The sequence below is a fragment of the Poromitra crassiceps genome (genome assembly GCF_964638095.1).
Source record: "Poromitra crassiceps genome assembly, contig: HAP1_SCAFFOLD_72, whole genome shotgun sequence".
In the NCBI taxonomy this organism is placed as follows: domain Eukaryota; kingdom Metazoa; phylum Chordata; class Actinopteri; order Beryciformes; family Melamphaidae; genus Poromitra; species Poromitra crassiceps.
In genome coordinates this window covers 1,116,910-1,141,796 of record NW_028152252.1, presented here as the reverse complement: position 1 = coordinate 1,141,796, position 24,887 = coordinate 1,116,910, and the positions used below count along the sequence as shown (strand labels likewise).

At 47.7% G+C, this 24,887-nt stretch overlaps 1 protein-coding gene across 1 annotated transcript in view; it reads right to left on the bottom strand.

Moving 5' to 3' along the window:
• LOC310800787 (ATP-binding cassette sub-family A member 2-like) overlaps positions 1–9,679 on the bottom strand; it is a gene marked incomplete at both ends in the record, with an annotated part of 116,230 nt that extends 106,551 nt beyond the window's left edge. Inside the window, 2 exons of the mRNA XM_083664710.1 lie at positions 9,291–9,427; positions 9,546–9,679. Of these exons, the coding sequence (XP_083520836.1) occupies positions 9,291–9,427; positions 9,546–9,679 (271 nt within the window). The remainder of the gene's footprint in view (positions 1–9,290; positions 9,428–9,545) is intronic.
• Between the last annotated feature and the right edge of the window lie 15,208 nt (positions 9,680–24,887).

Here is a 24,887-nt window from a genome sequence, read left to right as displayed (position 1 = left end):
GATTATTTTCTGCTTGGACTTTGTGAACACAAAGTTCACAAAAGTACTAATAGAATGTGTGCTTTCTCTGTCTAAAAGAGTTAGTTTGTAGAGTTAGTAGTTATGTAGATATTAGCCGTTGAGTACAGCATGGTTTCAGCGTCTGAGAGTGAAAGCTGAGATAATCGCAGTTTTGTGAAATTCAATCAAACAGGCAGAACAGTCACTTTAACCATTTATTTTTGGCATCAGTGAGAGATCAGACATCTAAACAATATAGTTCTGAACGCCCTCTCCTTCAAACTCCTCCCTCCGTGGGCGTGTCTGGTGGCTTTCAGCCTGCGTTTGTCACAAGCGAGTGTTCTGCTGCTGCTGCGAGTTTGAGCAGCCTCCCTCCCTGGCAGCGAGTGTGGATAGGGCTCACTTGTTTCTTGGGTTTGAGAGCTTTGATGAAGCTTTGTGCGATTCTAGGCTTTATGCTGCGTGTTTCAAAGTGTGTTTTCCACCCAGTCTATTTTTGGAATCCCCCACCGCCAGCTCCCAGCGCGATAATGCGCGAAAGTGAAAGCGTTTTCGCCAATCCATTTTACAGTAGAGAATGGTTTCCTCGCGCGTTACCCTACAGTTTTGGCTCTGCTTTTCCTAGTGTGGAGAGCACTGTCGCCACTTAGTGGGTCCGTGGAATGGGTTGTACACGTTCGCTGACTCCAATATTTTTATAGGAGACGTGGGGAGCGTTGATCCACGTCCCACCGTCAAAAAAAAAGAGATAACTCGTCAATGGCAGTGTTAAGGGGTTAATATCTGAAAATGCTCAAGGGTACTCACCGGGCACCCTCCTATATTTTGAATAGGTACCCCCAAACTACAAGAATCAGCAGAGAAAAAAACTTTATCCGACGAAGCGAGGTTCAACCCCATGGCTCCCGGACTATACGGACTTGGTGTGCAAAAGCCTTTACGCTGCTCTGGGTTGTTCTCCAGTTGACTGTTAATCAAGCTACTGTACACACAAACATTTCAGGGATTCAGTTTCAGGGTTAGGATGAAAGCTACGGTGTCGAGTCCCTCCACCATTTTGCGATTGCAATAATGAATCCAAATTCAACCAATCACTGCAATGTAGGCGGGGCCTGCAATTTCTCCACAAAAACTGCAGAGAAAAGCTGCCATTAGGTACTATGGGGGGGGGGGGGGGGGGGGGGATCACGATCTCTTTGTTGCCATTTTCCACAATTTTACAACAAAATAATCAAATACAACTTTGCAAATTGCATTGCAATTTTTGAGAAATACCGCTGCAAAATCAAGCACTTTGATCGCAACAGTTTCACAAAATCCTAGAGGGACTGACTGTAGTATGGCTGTCTCTAATCACATGTTCAATACATTTGTATTGTTCCACAGGAGAAGAAGCTCTGCTAGATTCTTGCCCTAGAGTCTGACCTGAGTGGTTGGTGGCTGGAGGGAGTGGCTCCAGCAGGGAACAGCACCTCTTCCAGCTCTGCTGCTCTGTGCTGGATACGCATGGTCAAACGGTTCTCAACGCTGAACTTCATGTCCTCTGTGAAATGCTGTAGGAACCTGCAGTCAAATTCACAGATATAACTGTGTGAATTTGTGATACGAAGGTGATTTCTTTGTTTGTCATTTGCTAAACAAATACATTTGGCCAGCATTGTGTCATAAAAAAAGAACATAGGAGTTAATTTCCAAAAGACTTTCAAGCAGAACTCAATCCAAATGAAAACCTGTCTGGAGTCTGGATGGGATTAGTGTTGCAGCACTACTGGAGTTTGTCTAACTGTCTGTCCTATGAGGCCTGTGAAATAATGTAATGATCGTTACAGAAAACCATTTGAAACTGTCAGATATCAACTACTACTACTACTACTACTACTACTACTACTACTACTACTACTACTACATTACATTACATTACATTACGTCATTTGGCAGACGCTTTTATCCAAAGCGACTTACAATAACACATTTTTTGTCAGCAATAGAACAATCAACTATGGAGCACAGTCTGTGACAACTACAACTTCTGAAGGAACAGTGGTACAAGTTTAGGTTAGTGGTACAAGGTTGGTTAGGTTTTTTTTTTTTTTTTTTTTAATATAAGGAAAGAGAGAGACGAAGTTAGATCAAGGAGGGCCCAGGTGGAGCCTGAAAAGGTGTGTCTTTAGTCTTTTCCGAAAGATCGGCAGTGATTCAGCAGTCCTGACCGAAGGTGGAAGCTCGTTCCACCATTGAGGTGCCAGGGACGAGAAGAGTCGAGATCGGGATGAGCGACTTTTGAGCCCCCGTAGCGAAGGAGGGGCGAGGCGACCTGCACTGGTGGAGGAGCGAAGGGAGCGGTGAGAGGTTTGGAACCTGACCATGGATTGCAGGTACCGGGGAGCTGACTGGTGTACTGCCCTGTAGGCCAGTACCAGTGTCTTGAATTTGATGCGGGCCAAGATGGGAAGCCAGTGGAGCTGCTGGAAGAGGGGAGTGACGTGAGAGAATTTGGGTTGGTTGAATATCAGACGGGCTGCAGCGTTCTGAATGAGCTGAAGCGGTCGGATGTCGGTGGCAGGTAAGCCGGCCAGAAGCATGTTGCAGTAGTCCAGGCGGGAGGAGACAAGAGACTGGACCAGGAGTTGAGTCGCTTCTCTTGTGAGAAAGGGACGGATTTTGCGGATGTTGTAAAGAGAGAACCTACACTACTACTACTACTACTACTACTACTACTACTACTACTATATCATTACAATTTAGTGTGTTCAATACATTCAGATATCATTACAATTTAGTGTGTTCAATACATTCCTACAATTTAGTGTGTTCAATACATTCCCCCATTTATTTTAGGATGAAGTGTTGTAATTTACTTTTTTGATCAAGTATTTTTTCGCCGATTTTTCACCCTTTGTCTCCCCAATTGTACTCGGCCAATTCCCTCTGCTGTCCCGGGCGTTGCTCCACCCCCTCTGCTGATCTGGAGAGAGTTGTAGACTAGCACATGCTTCCTCCGATACATGTGCAGTCACCAGCCGCTTCTTGTCACCTGACAGCGAGGGGTTTCACCAGCAGGGGGTAGCGCGTGGGAGGATCACGCTACCCCCCCCCCCCCCCCCTCCCCTCAGACAGGCACCCCGACTGACCAGAGGAGGCGCTAGTGCAGCGGCCAGGACTCATACCCCACCGGCATCCCCCCCACAGACACAGCCAATTGTGTCTGTAGGAGCGTCTGACCAAGCCGGAAGCACCGCTGCCGGGAATCGAACCCAGGTCTTCATTGTGGTAGGCATATATAGGTCGATGGGTCAAACAGGCATCCAGAGATGTTTCAATAAGATAATGCAGAGTAGAATTAATCATTAATGTTAACACATTCACTGCCAGCCATTTTTTTTTTACTGTAGGTAGCTTCTGCCAGAGGGTTTTTTTGAGGATTCTGGCTCATTTTACAAGACCCGAGGATTATTTTCTGCTTGGACTTTGTGAACACAAAGTTCACAAAAGTACTAATAGAATGTGTGCTTTCTCTGTCTAAAAGAGTTAGTTTGTAGAGTTAGTAGTTATGTAGATATTAGCCGTTGAGTACAGCCTGGTTTCAGCGTCTGAGACTGAAAGCTGAGATAATCGCAGTTTTGTGAAATTCAATCAAACAGGCAGAACAGTCACTTTAACCATTTATTTTTGGCATCAGTGAGAGATCAGACATCTAAACAATATAGTTCTGAACGCCCTCTCCTTCAAACTCCTCCCTCCGTGGGCGTGTCTGGTGGCTTTCAACAGCGTTTGTCACAAGCGAGTTTCTACTGCCTGTCTGAGCAGTGAGCAGCCTCCCTCCCTGGCGGCAGTGTGGATGGGGCTCACTCGTTTCTTGGGTTTGAGAGCTTTGATGAAGCTTTGTGCGATTCTAGGCTTTATGCTGCGTGTTTCAAAGTGTGTTTTCCACCCAGTCTATTTTTGGAACCCCCCACCGTTGTGCGCCCGTGTGCACCAGCGTGAAAGCGTTTTCGCCTACAGTATGAGAATGAGGCTCGTTCGTTTCTGGGTTTGAGGTTGAGCTCAGCTGGAATGAAGCTGCTTGCGATTCTGCGCTTTATGCTGGTGTTTCAAAGTGTGTTTCACCCATAATCTATTATGCAAATTTGCAATCCCCCACCGCCAGCTCCCAGCGCGATAATGCGCGAAAGCGAAAGCGTTTTCGCCAATCCATTTTACAGTATGAGAGAATGGTTTCCTCGCGCGTTCCCCTGCAGTTTTGGCTGGCTTTTTCTAGTCTGGAGAGCACTGTCGCCACTTAGTGGGTCGGTGGAATGGGTTGTACACGTTCGGTGGCTCCAATATTTTTATAGGAGACGTGGGGGGCGTTGATCCACGTCCCACCGTCAAATTTTTTTTTTTTTTTTTTTGACGACTCAACTCGTCATTGGCAGTCAACCGTTGGATTTTTTTTGACGACTCAACTCGTCATTGGCAGTGAACGTGTTAATAATAATCTGTTTGAGATAAGTCCTATATAAATCATTAATTATAGAACCCTTATCTGAAATCAGAGCTTACAAAGTGTTTCACATTAAAACAAAGAAAGTTATAGTCCAATGGAAATTTGATTACAACAATTACATTAAAACTAGTCTACAAAAATGCTAAGGTTTAAAATACTGTATGCCACTGAATTAACTGCCCCCCCCCTCTGTATATGGTACATAAATAACTGAAGTGAAATTGTGACTTAAAACAAACTACTATTTATTGTAATGATTTAGAGATGTGGGGACCACACACACACACACACACACACACACCACACACACACACACACACACACACACACACACACACACACACACACACACAAGCCAGGTCAGCCTCCTTCTTCTGGCTCCTAGTGAGGGGGGAAACCACCATCAACAAATAGGATTCACTACAACTTGACCGCCCCAATATAAGCTGTTCTCTCTTGCATTGCACCAAACTCCATTCAAAAATCTGGCAGTTTAAAGCTGCACTTGCTCAGCAACAAGGTAACATACATGGTAGAACATCACTTCAGACCTTTATTATGATCTGTTAGGAACCACTCCTCAATTCAGCACACATGGAATCCACTAATTAGCACTTATTTCATTGTCATTTAAACTTTAAAGTTGAGCTGAACCCAAAAATGACTTTTTTCTTTTAGTTCAAATACCTGGGTATGCAGTGCACCTATTTAATAATGTATGGCAAAAATAATCACAAAAATCTAATTTCTTTAGTTTTTCACACTTTTTCACATCAAAAGTTAATTTTTCAAGATTTCATTGATAACAGTAATTTACAGTTTGCGGACGTCACCCAGTACTATCAAATTTCTACCCCATTTCAACCAATCATATCATGACATGGCAGCTGTCAATCAAATCTTCATTTCAGGATAATTTTCTCTTCCAAATGAAGGGGAAAATGGTGCCTAGTGCCTGTCATCTGGCAGAATTTCTAGCCCATAAACTAACTATTAATTTGAGCAATTATGCAAACTAAATCAAACGGTAATGTCTAAGAATGCAAAGAAATGTAACTGGCTCATTAACTCATTCAGGGCCAGTTTAGGACTGCCAATATTTAGCACAGGCCAAAGATTTTCATAATTGTTGGTCATCTTTCAAGACCCACAGTAAATTATCTATTAGCACCAGAGTGATTTGCAATACCTCAAAATGAAGATGTACGTCTCTGGGTTCACCAGGAAAAAAAAGGTGAGCTTTTAGCATGTTCTGTACTCTACTTATATCCATTTATATACACCCTGTTTTCACCCAAATTGTCTCTCTGAGATGACAAACAGGAGCAAATGCAATTTCTGTAAAATACACATTCTCAAGCAGAACTCGCTCTCAATTCTTTTATTTTGAACTGTATTGACATCAGACATGTAAATACTATTCGTTATGACACAAATGAAAAAAAATAATATATATATATATATACACATGAAGTGCTTTTTTTTTACATTCAACAATACAGCAGTGTGAGTGAGTGTGCAGACAGACACACAGACAGACAGACAGAGAGACAGACAGACAGACACACCGACAGACAGACAGACAGACAGACAGACAGACAGACAGACACACACACACACAGACACACAGACACACACACACACACACACACACACACACACACACGATCCCCCTTCGTTGCGTGATTTCTAACCCCACATAGGATAAGCAATAACCACGCCCTGTGGCGCCGGGATTGGCCAGGAGCAACACTGGAGTAGTGCACTGGAGGGCACGCAGCCCAGCGATTTCATGAAGCTCTTGAACGGACAGCGGGCTTCTGCCTGCCTAGCTGTTCGTGTGCTGCTCGTCCATATCTCCCTCCCCTATCCTCCCTGCTATCGTTCCCGTTTTCCCCTCGGCTATTCAACACGTCCTCACCGCCCTCTGATCACTGCTGATCGATCATTTCCTCATTCCTCCGATGATCAAACGCATCTGTGGATTACTTTCTCCGGTTTTCTCCGGCTGGCACACAGGAAGGCTGGCACACAGGAAAGCGACCAGCTCCTGCAGCGCGCGAGGGGCGTTTCAATGGCGTTTCTCCTGTCAGCACAAGGCAAGCTCCTTATCCGTTTGCTTTTCCTCCTGCTCAATTTCAAAACAACAGCTGCGGTATGTGTTTGTTCACGTGTTGTCTTAGATGATAGGGACCTGATACCATGTGACAGGCTGGGGAAGTGTTTTAACTACGCCCTGCAGTAATAAAAACAAAAACACGTCAAACACGTCATTGGCCCTCTGGGCTATTCCTGATAACACGTCAAAGACGTCATTGGCCCTGAATGAGTTAAAAGTCGCATTCCAGGAATATTATTTAATGCAATGGCGATATTGGCGCGCGCCTCGCCGCCTCACAGAGAGCCAGAGAGTCCCTCGGAGATTCCAGGCGGACGTGCTGCACTCTCCGCTCGGCAACACGAAGGCAGCTGGCTGCCTGCAGCTCGCTGAGCTCCACTCAGCCACTAACCTCGCGTCAGTCAGCAGGCTCTTCCCGAGGGGAGCGCCACAACACGCTGAATCCCACTCGATTTGGAGGCGGAACACGCCAGGATTGGCCAAAGCCCAATCCAGTCCCCAGAATTGTCAAATAAAATCATCGACATGATACTATGACCCGCCTCTCAACTTGTTAGCCTGACTTAGCCAGTGACTCACAGGAATAGACTACGTGACAACCAGGAAAGACTAGTGACTACTGGAGAGACAGTTGACAGCCGGAACAGGGACGGCACCCGGGTAGCAGTATGGGTTAGCTCCCCAGCCTGCGTCTTCCGTGAGGAAGAAGCCCAACAACCCACGAGAGGCCTTTTAGGAGGGCCATTCAAGCCGCAAGTGGAGACTGCAGTGCCACCAAGTACTGGTACTGCATGGTGTCCACCAAGATACCATCACCTCGGAATGAGATGTTTGGAGCGGGGGAGTCTGGTGCAGCGCACAGGTCCTAGACCTGGTGAGACGAGGGAGGAGCCCGGCCGGGTGGCAACCCACAGAGCCTGGTCCCTCTACGTACCAGAGCCCTCCCCCTCCCCCGGTCCCGGCAGGGTAGTTCCGGAGCAGCGGATTGAGTGGCCCTGACCACGTGACCACCTTCGACCCTTCCTAGAGGGCTGACCGTGGGTAGCTACTGGGACGTAAGTTGGGGCTTGGCCAGCCCCGGCTGGGTCACCTGGGCGAGGGTGTATGATGTTGCGAGACCCGAAACATCCTATGACCCCAGGGTACATCACTGAGGATACGTCCCAGTTGCATCCATGCAACGTTTTTTTTCTTTCGTCATCACGTTTGTTTTGTTAGACAAATTATGTTTTCAGTCTGAAACGGACTCAGACACACGTGACGAATGGGTTCAGCTCGACTTTAAATCTTTTCCCACCCAAATACTAAGTGATGAGCAGGCAGCATAGTGGCTCACTTTCATGCCAACAATTCAGATTGTAGTACTAGGTAGTGTAGGTACAGTAGATATGCATGTATGCAATTACAGACAGTAACGGGGTCAACACTCAACATATTGATCTTTTACAGCTTTTAAATGTGCTGTAGTCACTGCAAAGATTTGCCCTTGCACTTGGGTATAAGTCAAGATACTCTTGTGTTCAAAAAAGGACTCAAGTGTTGCAGGTCAGGAATACCTTAATATGTAAAGTGGCTGTCTTGAAGTAAACTGATCTTATCCCGGCAGTATGAAGAGAATACAAAACTGGTCATCTAATGTTGCCATTGCTTGTCAGCAGTAGCAAACTATTTGTTTGAACTGTCTGGCTTTACATTCACTGGGGGGCTGATTTAAACATGTTATTTGGGGATGGGAAAGAGGGTTTTATTTTAGGGGCCCTTTACACGAGGACAGTTTCTGAAAGAAACGACACAATAGCGTTTCCTTCACACCTTTTCCTTCACACCTTTTCCTTCACACCTTCTCCCTGTTTACATGAGCGCTGTTGAATTTTTAAAACGCCGTAATGTACATGCCAGGTCGCTAGGTGGCAGTGTGATCACCTTATTCTTTGCCCATACAAGGACGCTTACTGCATGACGTAATTTCGCTTTAAACGCGGAAGTAGAGTACACTTTCCGCAGTCATTTAGACTTGCCAAAAAGCTTTTTTCAAGCTAAAAAAAACCCCCAAACTGTTAAAGTTTTAATATTTGTCGGGTGAGAATGTAACATATATGTGACCAGTTTATCAGAATAACGCCTATTGGAAATCTTTAACGAGCAGCGAGGACCGGGAGCGCTGACTGTGATCTGTCACCCTACTGCTACTGGCAGTGAGAAAACACTGTCGACTGCTTTTGTAACTAACGTTAAATGCCGACCGGGTACAGCCATCGGCTCCTCGCAGCAGTAACGCTATGAACATGTAACTGAAGTTGGCCGCAGTGTAGCTTAATTCTGAGTGTTGCCAAACTTCATTCATACTGACGTTGTATTTGGTTGCCAACTCGCGCACAGCATCGCGTGTGTCGCCTGTGCAGGCACGTCAGAGTTTCTGAAATGTGCCGTTCCAAAGTGATTACATGGAGCGCTCAGCGGGGAGCGTCACCAAGAATTTCACTCTGGAGGGTGGTTTTAAAATGTGTCGTTTCCTAAGCGCGAATTTGCCGTCGCCGTCTTACCGGGAGGCACTAACGATACAACAATTCCCCGTTTCCATAGGAAACCGTCCTCGTGTAAAGTGCCCCTTAGTTTTGTCATTTTCTTTGTGGATGTTCTGTGTGTTGATTGATTCAAATAAATTAAATAAAAAGTCAGACCTACCTGGTCTGAAGCTTCCTGTGCTCCTGCTGAGACCCCCATAATGGATCTGTAGGCGGGCCCTCTCCCCGGCCATGCTGTCCAGAGACTTCCTGACGTCGGTCAGCTTCACCTCGTACCATTTGCCTCCCTGCTTGGCACTCAGCATCAAAGGGTTGGAATTGGGGGGTTAGATCACCATATGAGGGGATGGGTCAAATGCGGAGAACAAATTTCACACATTGTGTGACAATCAGTTGGACTTTACCTTTACCTTACAGCCGCCGCACGTTGCCCATCTCCCCGCTCTTCCACTCCTCTTTCTCCTCCAGCTGCACCAGGAGCATGGAGGACCTCTCACTCTCCAGCTGAGCTGGACCAGCTCCTGGACCCGCTGGATGTAGTTGGCCCATAGCTGCAGGAAGTCATGTATACTGGGGGGGGGGGGGGGGAGAAAAAAAGGGGGAGGGGAGCGCGAATGAACAAGCAGGAATGACGCTGAGTAGGGATGGGTACCGAGACCCGGTACCAAACGGGCCCCGGGGCCGGATTTCGGGATACCGGAGGATCAATAAGCTTTCACGTTAACGGTTCTCTTATCGGTACTGTCTGGAGTGGAGAAATTAAGAAAATACCGTAAATTCCGGACTATAAGCCGCACCGGTGTATAAGCCGCACCTTCAAAGTTGACTATTTTTTTCTTATATAAGCCGCACCGGACTATAAGCCGCGGGTGTTTTAATGGTATTTTTTTTTTTTTTTGTGTTTTAATGTTTAATTACCATATGTAAGGGTTCATGCACAGAGGGGATTGTAGAGGAAGCTCCCATTTATTAACATTTCAACAAAACAACATAACACAACACCACCTGTGTTGTTTTTTACAGTGCACACAGTGTCATACAGTGTCATACAGTGTGGTGAAAAGAGGGCAAGAGAGGAAATTAAAACTTATTATAGTTATATAGGATTTATAGTTAGAAAGAGTGCTAAAAAAGAGAGATTTATTATTATTATTATTTTTTTAAATCCATAGATAAGCCGCACCGTTATATAAGCCGCAGGGGCCAAAAAAGGCCAAAAAACGGGAAAAAAGGTGCGGCTTATAGTCCGGAATTTACGGTAGATGTCCTATAGGCTAGGCTATATAATTGCTAAATAAACCTTACATTATCTTGCACATTTTATCTCACCAACTCTGTAAGACAGGCCTATGATGTGTTTTTTGCGATTTCCAAACAAGAAAAGGGATCATCTTTTCCGCGTTGCTCTCCGTCAGACGAGAGAGACACAGCTGCTGCACTGCCAGCCAAGACGAGAGGAGTAGGACTGAGAGAGGAGAGGGGAGGGGCTGGGGGCGTGCCTGAGAGCACCCACCACACACATGCACAGCACAGGGAACAGGGAACCGGCAAGCAGGCAGATAGACTAGACATGCAACTGAGCAGCACAGCACACGTTAAGAATGGCTGAAAGAACGAAGCAAAGTGTGGTTGTACTTCACTCGAGTCGATGGTGACAATTCACGTTGTCACAAGTGCAATAAAACCTTCGCTAGTAAAAGGTGGAAACACGAGCAATTTGTCTAAACACTTAGCGAAAGTGCATCACATTCAAATGGAGAAATGCAGTTTTTGACAAGCTAGCTGGCCCTCCATCATCTCCTGTCAATGATGCCACGGTTGTGTTACCCAGTCTACCTCATCAGGTAACTATGTGAACGTGGTCATGATTAAGACGAGAGTAGTAAACATTTCCCCGCTGTTTTACTTCGTTTCGAACTCAAGCTCTCACTAGTGCCTTAAACGCTGCAACGCAGCCCTATGGAAGACTGTTATTTTGCTCCAAAATTACTTTTCATTAAAACCTGACCACCCACCCGTAGGTGGCGTGGTACCCCCTGGGACTGACACGGATCCACGTGACTACGTCACGTCCTGCCAGCCCAGGGAATAATCACTTCCGCTTTCTTCCACCCGCTGTGAAGACGTGTTTTGTGAAAGCTCCGCGGTTAACGAGGAGTTATATTATATAGCTTTAGATACTAGGCTCGTTCCGGCTGACTTGCCCACCTCAAGAGGGTCGCGTGGACGGGATAAAGCAGGCTTCGGAGACCGACCCTGTACCCTTCACCCTGCGGCGTCGGAACAAGTCATCTAAAAAGCTAAGAGTATCTTCCTTAGTTAACTGTTGTCAGACTGCCGCCGTGCAGTCGATGTGAAACGTTTCCCCGGAAACGGGGTAACGTTGTTAGGCTTGAGCGCATGACTCAGGTCTGCACTCATAACTCTAGCTAGGTTTGCATACATGCAGAATAGCTTGTACCGTTAGCACTAGAACAACAGGCTAAATAGCACAGTTGTCACAGATAGCTAGCTGCATCCGTGCGGTTGTTTCTGTTGCTAGGTACTTTAGGAACGCCGGCTTTAGAGCGCGCGCGTTAGATAGTTAGCTAGTTTGCTCAGTGCAGCTAGCTTGGACTACCTTGTAGCACTCCATATCTGGCTGCGTCCCCAGACAGGGTAACGCACCCGGTTATTGTGGCAGATAGCTAACGTGCACACGTGCAGTTAGTGTCTGTGTGCTAAGTTCTTCGCGCCAGCTACCTCTGTGTAGGGCGCGCCTTAAGCGAGAGTAGTAGCTAGTAGCCATGCTCTTCAGTGAAATAGCTAGTTAGCTAGCTTGCTCCCGTGCAGCCAGTATCTAGCGATGTGTAACCCCGTTTTCCTGTTAGACAGAGAGAGGGGGGAACAGCTAGGTGCTGTATTAGCTGTGAGGCTACCGGTTACGACCGGCACAATTAATTTGATGTGTGCATGCCTAAGGGCAGGAGCACGCCGCACAGGCGTTGCTGGGACCTACATAAATGTAGTGTTGCTTTTACTGGCGTCTGAGATTTTAGCTGGGCGATTCGCTAGCTAGGTGAGCTCGCCCCGCACCTATGTGTGGGCCGCTTCTCTCAGTACTTACGCCATCTTAGCCAGCTTGCTTGTCTGCTAAGTGTTGCTTGCCTCGTGCAATTAGCATCTACTAGATTAGAGCAACTCCCGCTGAGGAGTTTCTTCTGAGATTGACTAGCTTCGCGGGCCGCTGGCCTTTGCTTGCGGTCACGCTTGCTTCCCCGTGTTACTCAGGGTAGAGACGCGCTGCACCGGCCTGTGCGCAGGTTTGTGTTAGCGCACGCTTGTCTCTCAGTGCTATGCTAGCTTAGCTAGTGGCTTCCACGTCTGTTCTCTCGGGTTAACAGGTTGTGGGTAATGGGGCCCCCCCTTCGGGATGGGCTATTGCCGCTTACGTTACCATTGCACGCGCACGTTCGCTAGCCTCCGGGTTGCTTACTGTCTAGCCTGTGCTTCTTGCTAGCTTGCTTAAGCATTACTCCCGCTATTAGGGTGCGCCCTGCGGGAGCTTGCTATTAGTGGTTAGCTTCCTGCGTCCTCTTGCTACTGAGCAGGGAAGGTCAGGGTTCGATACAACAGCGCGTCAGTAGGCGGAGCTTGCGTAAGAAGTTCTCCCCCAGCATGCACAGCTTCTACGGAACTGTCCATGCGGCGGGGGGGCGTAGCCTCTCACGTCCCGCCCCCCATCAGGGCACCGGATCGAAAGGTCCCGGTGCCCAGCAATATGCTCATGACTATATTTCAGGGATCATTTCTATAGTTTCTAACTTGAGAAATGTGTTTCTAAAATGTTCAGTCTCGCTATCCACGATGATGAGACGGTGATACTCTCTTCTGAGCGCGAAGCGGGCAGAGAGACTTGATTCAGTTCATATGCTCTCTGCTTTTGATGACCGTTCACTGTCTCCTATGGGGACATTGAGGGAGAGAGTATGATCCGAGTGGTGGAACGGGTTCCGCTCCGTTGGCCACAAGAGACCATCTTGTCCAACAGGCTCGATGCCTGGGAGCATCTATGTTCCCCCGTCCCCATTACGGCGCACCCTCCAGAGGGGATACGCGCTACAGTTTGCCCACCCACGTTCGACGGGACCCCCGATCTGGCCGTGGAGGAGGAGGCCATGGACGGATACATGCGTCCAAAATTGGACCTTCGGCGTCTCAACAAGACGCTGAGGAAGTCCCATCCCGAATGCTCTCTTCCCCACCTGTTCAAGTTGAGACAGGGGGATTTCTTACTTCCAGGGATCTGGAAGGTGCGGTCTTCCATGTCCACATGGTCAGGAGACACAGGAAATACCTGAGGTTCTCCTTCCGGGGGAAGGCTTACGAGTTCTGTGGCTTGCCATTCGGCATGTCTTTGAGCCCGCGAACCCTCACGGTGTGCGTGGAGGCAGCCGTGGCTCCCCTCCGCGCCTTCCTATATCTCAACGACGTTCTCTTAGCGGCCGACTCGAGGGTCTGTGCCGCGGAACATACCAAGGTGGTGACCGATCACCGGCAAACCTTAGGGTTTTTGGTGAACTGGCAGAAGAGTTGCCTCGTCCCAGCGCAGGCGGCGACCTTCCTGGGGCTCGAGCTATACTTCCTGCGAGCCTTTCGCCAGAGCGACAGGCGCGCACGGTTCGGACAGCAAGCCAAGGACGTTAGGTCTGTGCCCTCGGTGTCAGTGCATCAGTGCACAGTAATGTTGGGCCTGATGGCCTCAGCACTGCATGTGCTCCCGCTAGGGAGGCTACACATGCTCTCGTGGTCCAAATATGGTTCTCAGGCTTCGCCTGGACTCGGCCGGGGACCGTCATCGCAGGGTTCCTCTGACAGGTCAGGCCTGGCAGGCGCTGGCTATATGGGCGGACCCCCGTTACCTCTCGAGAGGTACTCGGTGGGGCCCTGTCCCGCTCAGGATGGTAATTCGCACAGACGCCTCCCTCTGGGGAGGGGGTGCGATTTGCGGGCATTTTTCGGCGAACGGCCGGTGGGAGGCTCAGGAGCTTCGCCACATAAACGTGCTAGAGCTGAAGGCGATTCGCCGGGCTCTGCCTCAGGACAAGCCCACCATCAATGGCGCCGTGGGCCCATTGTTGGTTGGGAGCTCTCTTGGGGACCGCACTGCCGGACAAGTCCGCGTGCGGCCAGACTCGAAAGAGAACGTTGCCTCCGCAGTCCCCCCGGCCTGCGGAGGTAACACTTCCAGCGGCTCACACATGGGCACCATGTGCTGATTCGCTCGGACAATAGGGCAGCGATCGCCCACCTGAACAAACAGGGCGGTGTGCGGTCGGGGGCGCTGAACCATAGCGGGGATTCACCTGTGGGTGTTTCCCCGTCTCCTTTCAGTGTCGACCGGCCTGCTGTCTCGAGGCAATCCCCGTTATACGGAGTGGTGCCTCCACCCTCGGGTGATGGAACAGGTTTGGGCCAGGGTTGGTCGCGCCTGCGTCGATCTCTCGCATCGCGGCGCGCGACACACTGCCCACTGTGGTTCTCGATCCAGGAGGACAGCCCCCGTTAGGTCATGACGCGCTAAAAGCGCACGCGTGGCCGAGGGAGGGGCTCTATGCGTTTCCCCCGACCCCCCCTGATCCGTCAGGTGTGGGACAGGGTGAGGGAACAGCGCCTCCGGCTCGTTTTAGTCTGTTTGGCACAGGCAGACATGGTTTGCGGACCTGGTCTCCCTGGCGCAAGATCCGCCCTGGGCATTGCCGGTACGGGCCGATCTCCTATCCCAGGCGGAGGGGGAGGTGTGCCACCCCTCCCCAGGCAGGTGGAAGCTAGCGGTCTGGCTCCTGAACCGGACCAGTTGCTAGCCTGATAATGTGGGATGCACTATGCATTTAAGGTGTACGTAGCCGCGATTCTGCGTGCCATAGGGGAATTGAAGGGAGCCCCGTGGGGGCGTACCCTTTGGTCTTGCGCCTCATGAAGGGGCCGCGTAAACTGCGCCCGCCGTCGCGGTGCGTTTTTCCCCCCAAATCGGACCTGGTTACGGTGCTGGACGGGCTAACGGGTCATCCGTTTGAGCCCTTGGACTCCGCCGATTTAAGGGTTCTGTCTTTAAAGACCGCGCTGCTGCTGGCCCTTGGACTCCGCCGATTTAAGGGTTCTGTCTTTAAAGACCGCGCTGCTGCTGGTCGTCAGGAAAGAGAGTTGGTGACCTGATTGCCCTCTCGGTGCAGCAGGCCTGTGTGGTAATGATGGGCGCAGGGTTACGTTGCGACCTAACCCGGCTTACCAACCTAAGATTATTAATGTCAGCTTTAGGTCTATGGTCATAGACTTATCAGCATTATGTCCCCCGCCGTTCAGTTAGAGACGGGCGAGGAGAGACGTTTGCTCATGCTGTGCCCCGTAAGGGCGCTCTCGGCCTATGTGGCCAGGACGCGTTCTTTACGCTTTACAGATCAGCTGTTGGTTTGCTTTGGGCAAAGGGCCCAGGGCGGACCCCTTTCCAAGGATCGCTTATCACACTGGATAGTGGAGGCGATCGCGTTGGCATACTTTGCCGTGGGCAAGGTTCCCCAGGAGGGTATCAAGGCGCTTTCTACGCGAGGTGTTGCGACATCCTCTGCGTTGTTGCGCGGTGTGTCGGTGGAGGACATGTGTGCCGCGGCCTCATGGTCCTCTCATCACACTTTTGTCAGGTACTACAGTCTCGACGTGTCCGGTGCGCAGTTCGCGCACGCGGTGCTGTCGGTGGCAAGAAAGTAGTATCGTTGCCACTCTAATATGTCAGACGGTTAGGCATAAACTTTGCCATATGGCCGTGGTTCACCGGTGCCTTTCGGGTCGCCCTGTGGGGTGCTCCCAGCAGCAAGGTCAGTTGAATGGAGGCACTAGTGAGAGCTTGAGTTCGAAACGAAGTAAAACGTTAGGGTTGTGCTACAACCCAGGTTTTACGAGTGAGAACGAGAGCTCTCACTACCCAGCCTTGCTGTGTCGATGCGTCACGGGGTGCGTCGGATCTCAGCGGGCTGGAAGAAATTAGAGTGATTATTCCCTGGGCTGGCAGGACGTGACGTAGTCACGTGGATCCGTGTCAGTCCCAGGGGGTACCACGCCACCTACGGGTGGGTGGTCAGGTTTTAATGAAAAGTAATTTTGGAGCAAAATAACAGTCTTCCAAAGGGCTGCGTTGCAGCGTTTAAGGCACTAGTGAGAGCTCTCGTTCTCACTCGTAAAACCTGGGTTGTAGCACAACCCTAACGTTTGGGTGTGTTCATCATCATAAATACAGTCTGATATAAAAATCGTCAGGTGACGGTCATCATCTCAGTTGTCGTTCAGAAATTTTACTTTCAGAGCAGGGGGGATTTTTATTTAATGATTTGGGGGGAAGTACAGGAGACAGATACTGTCTTGCTTTATTTTTATTATGCTTTCCCTAGCTGAATGTTGCTATTGGCACAGTGTGGTAGAAGGATATTTTAGGATATTTAAATTAACACATTCACTGCCAGCCGTTTTTCAATACTGTAGTTAGCTTCTGCCAGAGGGTTTTTTTGAGGATTCTGGCTCATCTTTCAAGAGCCGAGGATTCGTTTCTGTTAGGATTTTGTGAACACACAATATCTCAAAAGAACTAATATAATGTGTGCTTTCTCTGTCTAAAAGAGTTAGTTTGTAGAGTTAGTAGTTATGTAAGCATTAGCAGTTGAATACAGCATGGTTTCAGCGTCTGAAAATTTATTCTGAGATAAACGGCTTTTTGTGAAATTCGATAGAACAGTCACTTTAACCATTCATTTTTGGCATCAGTAAGACGTCAGACATCTAAACAATAGTTTTGAACAGTAATTTCCTCCATAACAGCAGGAAACACCCCTCTCCTTCAAACTCCTCCCTCCGTGTGTGTTCTTCTTGGCTGCAGCGGGCGTGTCACAAGCTCGTTTCTGTTGCTGCTGTAACCTCGCGTCACCAGGCTCACTGCTTTGCTGCTGCTGTGCCTGTCTGCTGGCGGCCGCTGGGCAAGTGTGGATGGGCTCGCTCGTTTCTTGGGGTTCTGAGAGCTTTGATGAAGCTTTTGCGATTCTGGTCTTATTTATGCTGCGTGTTTCAAAGTGTGTTCCACCCGTAATCTATTATGCAAATTTGCAAAACCCCACCGCCAGCTCCCAAGCGCGAAAGCGTTTTCGCCAATCAATTTTCATGAGAATGGCTTCCTCACACTGCTTTTTGCTTGCCTTCCTCTAGAATGGAGAGCACTGTCGCCACTTAGTGGGTCGGTGGAATGGGTTGTACACGTTCGGTGGCTCCAATATTTTTATAGGAGACGTGGGGGGCATTGATCCACGTAGCACCGTCAAATTTTTTTTTTTTTTTTTTTTGACGTCTCAACTCGTCATTGGCAGTCAACCGTTGGATTTTTTTTGACGAGTCAACTCGCCATTGGCAGTGAACGTGTTAATAATAAAAACGCACCCATTAAGATTTTGCTACTTTTTTTTGTTAAAGCTAGCTGAGCCTGCAGCTACAATGAACCAGCCCAGTCCCACTCCCACCCCCACCCCTCCTCCCTCTACTGCTGGTCCAAGCAGAAACCCCTTCACCATGGCAGCTAGTGGGAGAATGACTGAGGAAAGTTAAATGAGTGCCACCTAACTGTGACCAGGTTAATTTGTCTATTTCCCCCCCCTTTCTCCTCTTAAAAATAACAAAAAGAACCGACAACAACCAGTCCCATTTGTTTTGGGATTTTTTTCTCGTAAAAATAACAAAAAGTACTAGGGATGCACCGATCGATCGGCACGTGACCGGAAATGGCCGATTTTCACGTGATCGGCCTCGATCGGTGATCTGCGCCGGTCACTCTAAATAGCCGATTCTGTGAGCCGATTTTCACATGACGTGCGCGCACCCCAAAGCACCGAGACAGGCACCCAGCCACCACACCACACACGCCAGCATACCTTCCTCGTTGTGGATTTTTTTCACCGTCAGTGAAGTAGACAAATCTCGCAGTTTGTCACACATGCAAGTCGAAAATAAGCCGTGGAGACAGAGATGCGGCCGAGTCCCGCTCGGCTGGAGTCAAGTCTGAGCGGCTCGCTTCACCTCACTGGCCCCCCTCTCTCTGCTCTCTCTCCCCGGGAAGCAGTGCTGCTGCACCCGGCCACAGTGCACAGCCGACTTGGCGAGGTGAACGCGAGCATTGTGTCCACCATTCCCCGACCTGCCTTTTCCATTCCACATCAGCGCTGGTGCCTCAGCCTGTCAGTCATGTTGTAACGTAGATACAGGAGAGACTATTTGTTTCGTATTGCAAATAGAACGACGGACATAATAATAAAAATGCATCGGACTCACAAGTGTGCAAGGATTTCTGTGCGTGACGATATTTTTTCGGATGGCAGATAAAAATACGCATACCAAACTTCGGACTGTGTGTAAACTCCGCCTGATATTCAGACTGAAGATCGTTACTGTAACTCATAAACTCATTTCCCCTCTACTCAAGAGGACTGGTCTGGACTGGAGCCAGGCTATAAACTCCTTGTCCATGGATCATTTTGATGTTCTGTTGCACCTGTTTTCTTTTGGAAAAGTAAATGCATGATAGCTGTGGGATATAGGCTATTGGATTTAATTTAATTTTTGTATTCATTGTATTTGCACAAAAAAGCTCTGTCCAGTAGCCTAACCTGGAACACTTTTATTTTGAGATGTGTTTGAGTGAGATGGTCCTACTTCATGCAAATGATAAGATAAGATAAGATTATTTGGATCCCCATTAGATGTAAGAATTGTTCTATGAATCTTAATTTTCAAACAAAGTTACAAAAACGTTTGTGTAAGCTGTCAATTGTTGTTTTTAGAAAAAAAAATCGGAATCGGCAAAAATCGGTATCGGCAAGTCAGACTATTCAAAAATCGGAAATCGGAATCGGCCAAGAAAATGGCAATCGGTGCATCCCTAAAAAGTACCGATAAGAGTACCGTTAAAGTACCGGATCGATAAGCAGTATCGATAAGAGTACTAGTATCGTTAATTCCTTAACGATACCCATCCCTAACGCTGAGCAACTATATAGTGTATACAGCTGAGCAGTGCAGTGCGGAGCTAATCACCATGGCAACAGTAAACAATCAACGACGTAGAAGAAAGTGAAGCGCGCACATATAGCCAGAAAAATGCAGCATGAAAAGCAGCAAGGCACAATCACAGATGTATCTTTAATAAGCACCTTCTCTCTGAGAGCTGCTGTTTTCATGCCTTCATGGTCGAATCTCCTCTTATTTCCCATCATGTAACCAAGTCCACTGCCTCATAAAACTCACGTCTCCATGACTGTTGTGCAACTTCTACCTGGCTCTGTTCTGGCTCTGTAGTGTGGCTCTGTTCTGGCTCTGTAGTGTGGCTCTGTTCTGGCTCTGTTCTGGCTCTGTAGTGTGGCTCTGTTCTGGCTCTGTAGTGTGGCTCTGTTCTGGCTCTGTAGTGTGGCTCTGTTCTGGCTGTGTAGTGTGGCTCTGTTCTGGCTCTGTAGTGTGGCTCTGTTCTGGCTCTGTAGTGTGGCTCTGTTCTGGCTCTGTTCTGGCTCTGTAGTGTGGCTCTGTTCTGGCTCTGTAGTGTGGCTCTGTTCTGGCTCTGTTCTGGCTCTGTAGTGTGGCTCTGTTCTGGCTCTGTAGTGTGGCTCTGTTCTGGCTCTGTTCTGGCTCTGTAGTGTGGCGATAACGGGCTGGGGTCGTTGTCACCCTGGGCTCAGCTGGCATTTCCAGTCCTGCTGTGTTGGCTACAGTTTGTAGCATTCTATCCACCACTGCATCATCTCGCACTTCTTCTATGTTCTTTCAAAGCACATTAGTGCACTCAAGCAGGGGCAATTTTCCACTGGGGACAAAACCTTGATTTTCAAAACCTTGATTCTGTCCCCCCCACTTTTTAAACTGAAAAAATTGTGGGTAAACTGAAAAAATTATGCTTAATATACTATTTGACCAGCCATCATATTATGGCTGAGAATGTTAATTGAGTTGCTAATTATAAGCTATAGGCTACTCCAAAAGATTGCCATGGATTTCCTCGTCTGTAAAAAGTGACCTCTCCAGACCCTGAATGCATTTCTAATGGCGCTCTGTATGGAAATTCCCCTTTCCAAGCCGTCCCTGAAGGCAGCACTCACAGAGTTTGGCTTTTCTTAAGACTAAATAATGATATCACAACAGTATTGTAACAGCAAATTTAACTTTTGTACTAATATTATTCAGTTTGTAGAGTTATTTTTCTGTGACAAGTATAATCCAAATGTTAATTTAAAATGAGATATTCCTCTAAATCTGGCTAAAAACGTTAAAACTTTTTTGCCAGCCCCTGCCCCTCTAACATTCTCTGCACGTCCCTGCTGCTGTATAAAGGGTTAGGTGATGAGAGGAAGTGAGCATGGTGAGCAGTGAACATGGTTGAATTTAAAATAAAGCACACTAATAATTAGGGATGCACCGATTGCCATTTTCTTGGCCGATTCCGATTTCCGATTTTTGAATAGTCTGACTTGCCGATACCGATTTTTGCCGATTCCGATTTTTTTTCCTAAAAACAACAATTGACAGCTTACACAAACGTTTTTGTAACTTTGTTTGAAAATTAAGATTCATAGAACAATTCTTACATCTAATGGGGATCCAAATAATCTTATCTTATCTTATCATTTGCATGAAGTAGGACCATCTCACTCAAACACATCTCAAAATAAAAGTGTTCCAGGTTAGGCTACTGGACAGAGCTTTTTTGTGCAAATACAATGAATACAAAAATTAAATTAAATCCAATAGCCTATATCCCACAGCTATCATGCATTTACTTTTCCAAAAGAAAACAGGTGCAACAGAACATCAAAATGATCCATGGACAAGGAGTTTATAGCCTGGCTCCAGTCCAGACCAGTCCTCTTGAGTAGAGGGGAAATGAGTTTATGAGTTACAGTAACGATCTTCAGTCTGAATATCAGGCGGAGTTTACACACAGTCCGAAGTTTGGTATGCGTATTTTTATCTGCCATCCGAAAAAATATCGTCACGCACAGAAATCCTTGCACACTTGTGAGTCCGATGCATTTTTATTATTATGTCCGTCGTTCTATTTGCAATACGAAACAAATAGTCTCTCCTGTATCTACGTTACAACATGACTGACAGGCTGAGGCACCAGCGCTGATGTGGAATGGAAAAGGCAGGTCGGGGAATGGTGGACACAATGCTCGCGTTCACCTCGCCAAGTCGGCTGTGCACTGTGGCCGGGTGCAGCAGCACTGCTTCCCGGGGAGAGAGAGCAGAGAGAGGGGGGCCAGTGAGGTGAAGCGAGCCGCTCAGACTTGACTCCAGCCGAGCGGGACTCGGCCGCATCTCTGTCTCCACGGCTTATTTTCGACTTGCATGTGTGACAAACTGCGAGATTTGTCTACTTCACTGACGGTGAAAAAAATCCACAACGAGGAAGGTATGCTGGCGTGTGTGGTGTGGTGGCTGGGTGCCTGTCTCGGTGCTTTGGGGTGCGCGCACGTCATGTGAAAATCGGCTCACAGAATCGGCTATTTAGAGTGACCGGCGCAGATCACCGATCGAGGCCGATCACGTGAAAATCGGCCATTTCCGGTCACGTGCCGATCGATCGGTGCATCCCTACTAATAATAATAATAATGATAATAATAATACAACCAACGTGATTTCAATATGGCTCTGGCTTTCACATCAGTATTGTTCTATGCCTTGTTCATGTCACCTGCTTTCATATCAGAGCTCTGATGAGTTGGAGGAGGTGGTGTCTAAAAGGCATGTATTGAGTGATGTGTGTAGTTCTTCATAGATCTAGCTAGCCTCTTAATCTTCCCCTCAGAGTGCACCAAATTGATGCATTTTACTTTAAAATGTAAAAACAAAAAATGTTCCGGGGGGGGCATGTCCCCAGACCCCCCTAGAGGGTCAGCGCTCCACATTTTATTGTGTCCCCCCCACTTGCGAAACCAGGTATTCGCCCTTTCAAGTGCACCCAGTGTGTTCGCTTTGCGGTCAGGGCCGGCGCGTGCCATTCTGCCGCTCTAGGCGAGAACAAATGATGCCGTCCCCAATTGGCAACACCCCTTCGCTCTGATGGAGCCACTCCCCCTCTCCAACTGCTCTCTCTCTCTTTTCACACTTCCAAAGGGGCAATCAACAACGTAAATAAACATTATTTTACTTTGAAATTGGTTTTTATTTGACGAATGTCTGGTTTCGGAGTTCCTGTCTGCCCTGATCTGATCTGTTCAGCTTGACAGAGTCGCTCACGGGCGCAGAGGTCCGCACACAAAAATAGAAATCTAGGCTATCTTGCAACTTGCAACACGAAATTTGGCACTGCACTGTGTCGAGTTCCCCTCAGCACACTCCCCAAAGTTGAAGTCAATCTGACGAATGGTTCTTGAGATAAACCACATTTTCTATGTTGCCAGTAGGTGGCGCTATGCCGAATTGCACAAAAACAGGGCACTGCACTGCACAATAGGGCACACTCCCAAAGTTTGAAGTCGATCCGACCAACGGTTCTCGATGGCATGCAGCAGATGATGATCATCCATAAGCAGTGGTGGAAATGGCCAGGTTTTACTCTGGGAACCCTACTTACACAGGATGGGGGTTCCTGGAAGTGGTGTTGCCCTAGAGCAGAGGTTCTAAAATGTCCCCCCCTCCCTCCCCGCCTTCTATTCAATCTCAAGGACTCGATGTTGATTTAGTTAACGACAGGGTCGTTCCTCTGTTTACTTTCTCAGTAGGTGTCAAACAGCCCTAATTAAAGCTGCGGCTTGGGCTGAAGGAGCAGAACTGAAGACAAATATTCAAATATCGAACGTGTTTCGCGTCCGAATCGCACAAAAACAGGGCACCGCCCTCCGTCGGGTCGGCATCAGCGCACCCCCCGAGTTTCAAGTCGAGCATGGATCTGCATGGAGCCTGCAGGCTCGTGGCCACAGACTCACAAGGAAAAATATGTTTTGGGTCCTGCCAGCAGAGGGTGCTGGCACACCTGCAGCACCCATACTTCCCACGGTTATGGCTACAGCAATTTGATGGGGCACATCACCCAAATATGTGATATTAATCAGATTAGTAATGTTGCATGTGCATCCTGGATATAGTTTGTTACAATAGCATTAGCTCAAATGCTAACGTTAAACAGTATGTGGATGGGCAATGCTAACACCATTAGCGCCATGTTCTGGGATGTACAGTAAAATAAAAACACAGATTTTGGTTTTCTAACCTAACCAAAAACGTCTGCATTGAAAAAAAAAGGCTAGGTGGAAACCTAGCATAGGGCCAGTGCAGAAAAGCGTTGACGAGCCTGTTGGCTGTAGCTGTTAGTGGAAAAAGTATGAAGGATACTTGTCAAACATATTTCATTGCAGGATGATGTTGTGTGTTGGTGTAGGCTACACCTTAAAATCAAATAGCCTATGTGTTTGATTTTAAGATATATTTTACCCCCCCCAAAAATAGGCTATTTACCCCCGTTTAGCCCAATATTTTTGTGTCTTTCAATCAATCACCTAAATATCATATTATATTATCAATCATATAGGCTATTCCCTTAATTGTATTATATGATCTAATTTGATATATTATAATAATCTATAATCTATATATAGATAGATTTATAGATAGCCTATATACAATTGGATCTGATCAGTGTTGTAGCTCCATTACTGATGTAAAATGTTATTTTAGGGGTAAAAAAAATCAAAGAAAATATTGAATACTAGAAAATGTGGCTCTCACAAACACAACAAAGAAAACATCATCATGCAATCAAATGTGTTTGAAAAGTGTGTAGGTGATTGATGTCATTATGTAGGCTATTAGAAAACATTCACTTTCACAATCACAAGGCTAAGAGGATTCTCTCTGACCGCAGCCACCCAAGCCACACAGACTGTTCACGCTCCTGCCGTCTGGCAGGTGCTACAGGAGCATACGGACCTGAACCAGTAGGTTCAGAGACAGCCTGTATCCCCAAGCCATCAGGATGCTCAACTCGGCCTCTAAATGGTGTCTGGCCGTGAGATTCCAGGCCGACGTGCTGCACTCTCCGCTCGGCAACATGAAGGCAGCTGGCTTCGCTGAGCTCCACTCCTCCCGTCAAAAGGCTCTTCCCGAGGGGAGCGCCACAACACACTGAATCCCACTCGATTTGGAGGCGGAACACGCCAGGATTGGCCAAAGCCCAATCCAGTCTCCAGAATTGTCAAATAAAATCATCAACATGATACTATGACTCGCCTCTCAACCTGTCATCTTAGACAAACTATGTTTTCAGTCTGCAATGGACTCATTATGCACGTGACGAACAGGTTCAGTTCGACTTTAATCTTTTAATACGTTTTTACAGCAAAGTTGATATGAGCGCTGAGTATAAGATTTTCATTGCAGGTGACAGATGTTTGCATTGTTGCCGGTATATGACAATAAACTTGAACTGAACTGAACTTTAGTAAACATAATACCCCCCACCCCCCCCACACAGATTCCCGACTGCTCGTCTTTCTTGGCGCAAGGCACTCTGGGTATTAGCGTAGTTATGGAAGCAGCGCTGCCTAGGCCTGCACCATATGAGGAAAGTCTGTGATGTGCAATAACATTGTTCAATATAGCGATGACGATACGACTTGCGATAAATAAACAAATATTAAAGTATGCATATTAGCCATACAGTTCCTATGTCTCGTGTTGAAGTGTCAGTTCTTTGCAAGTTCT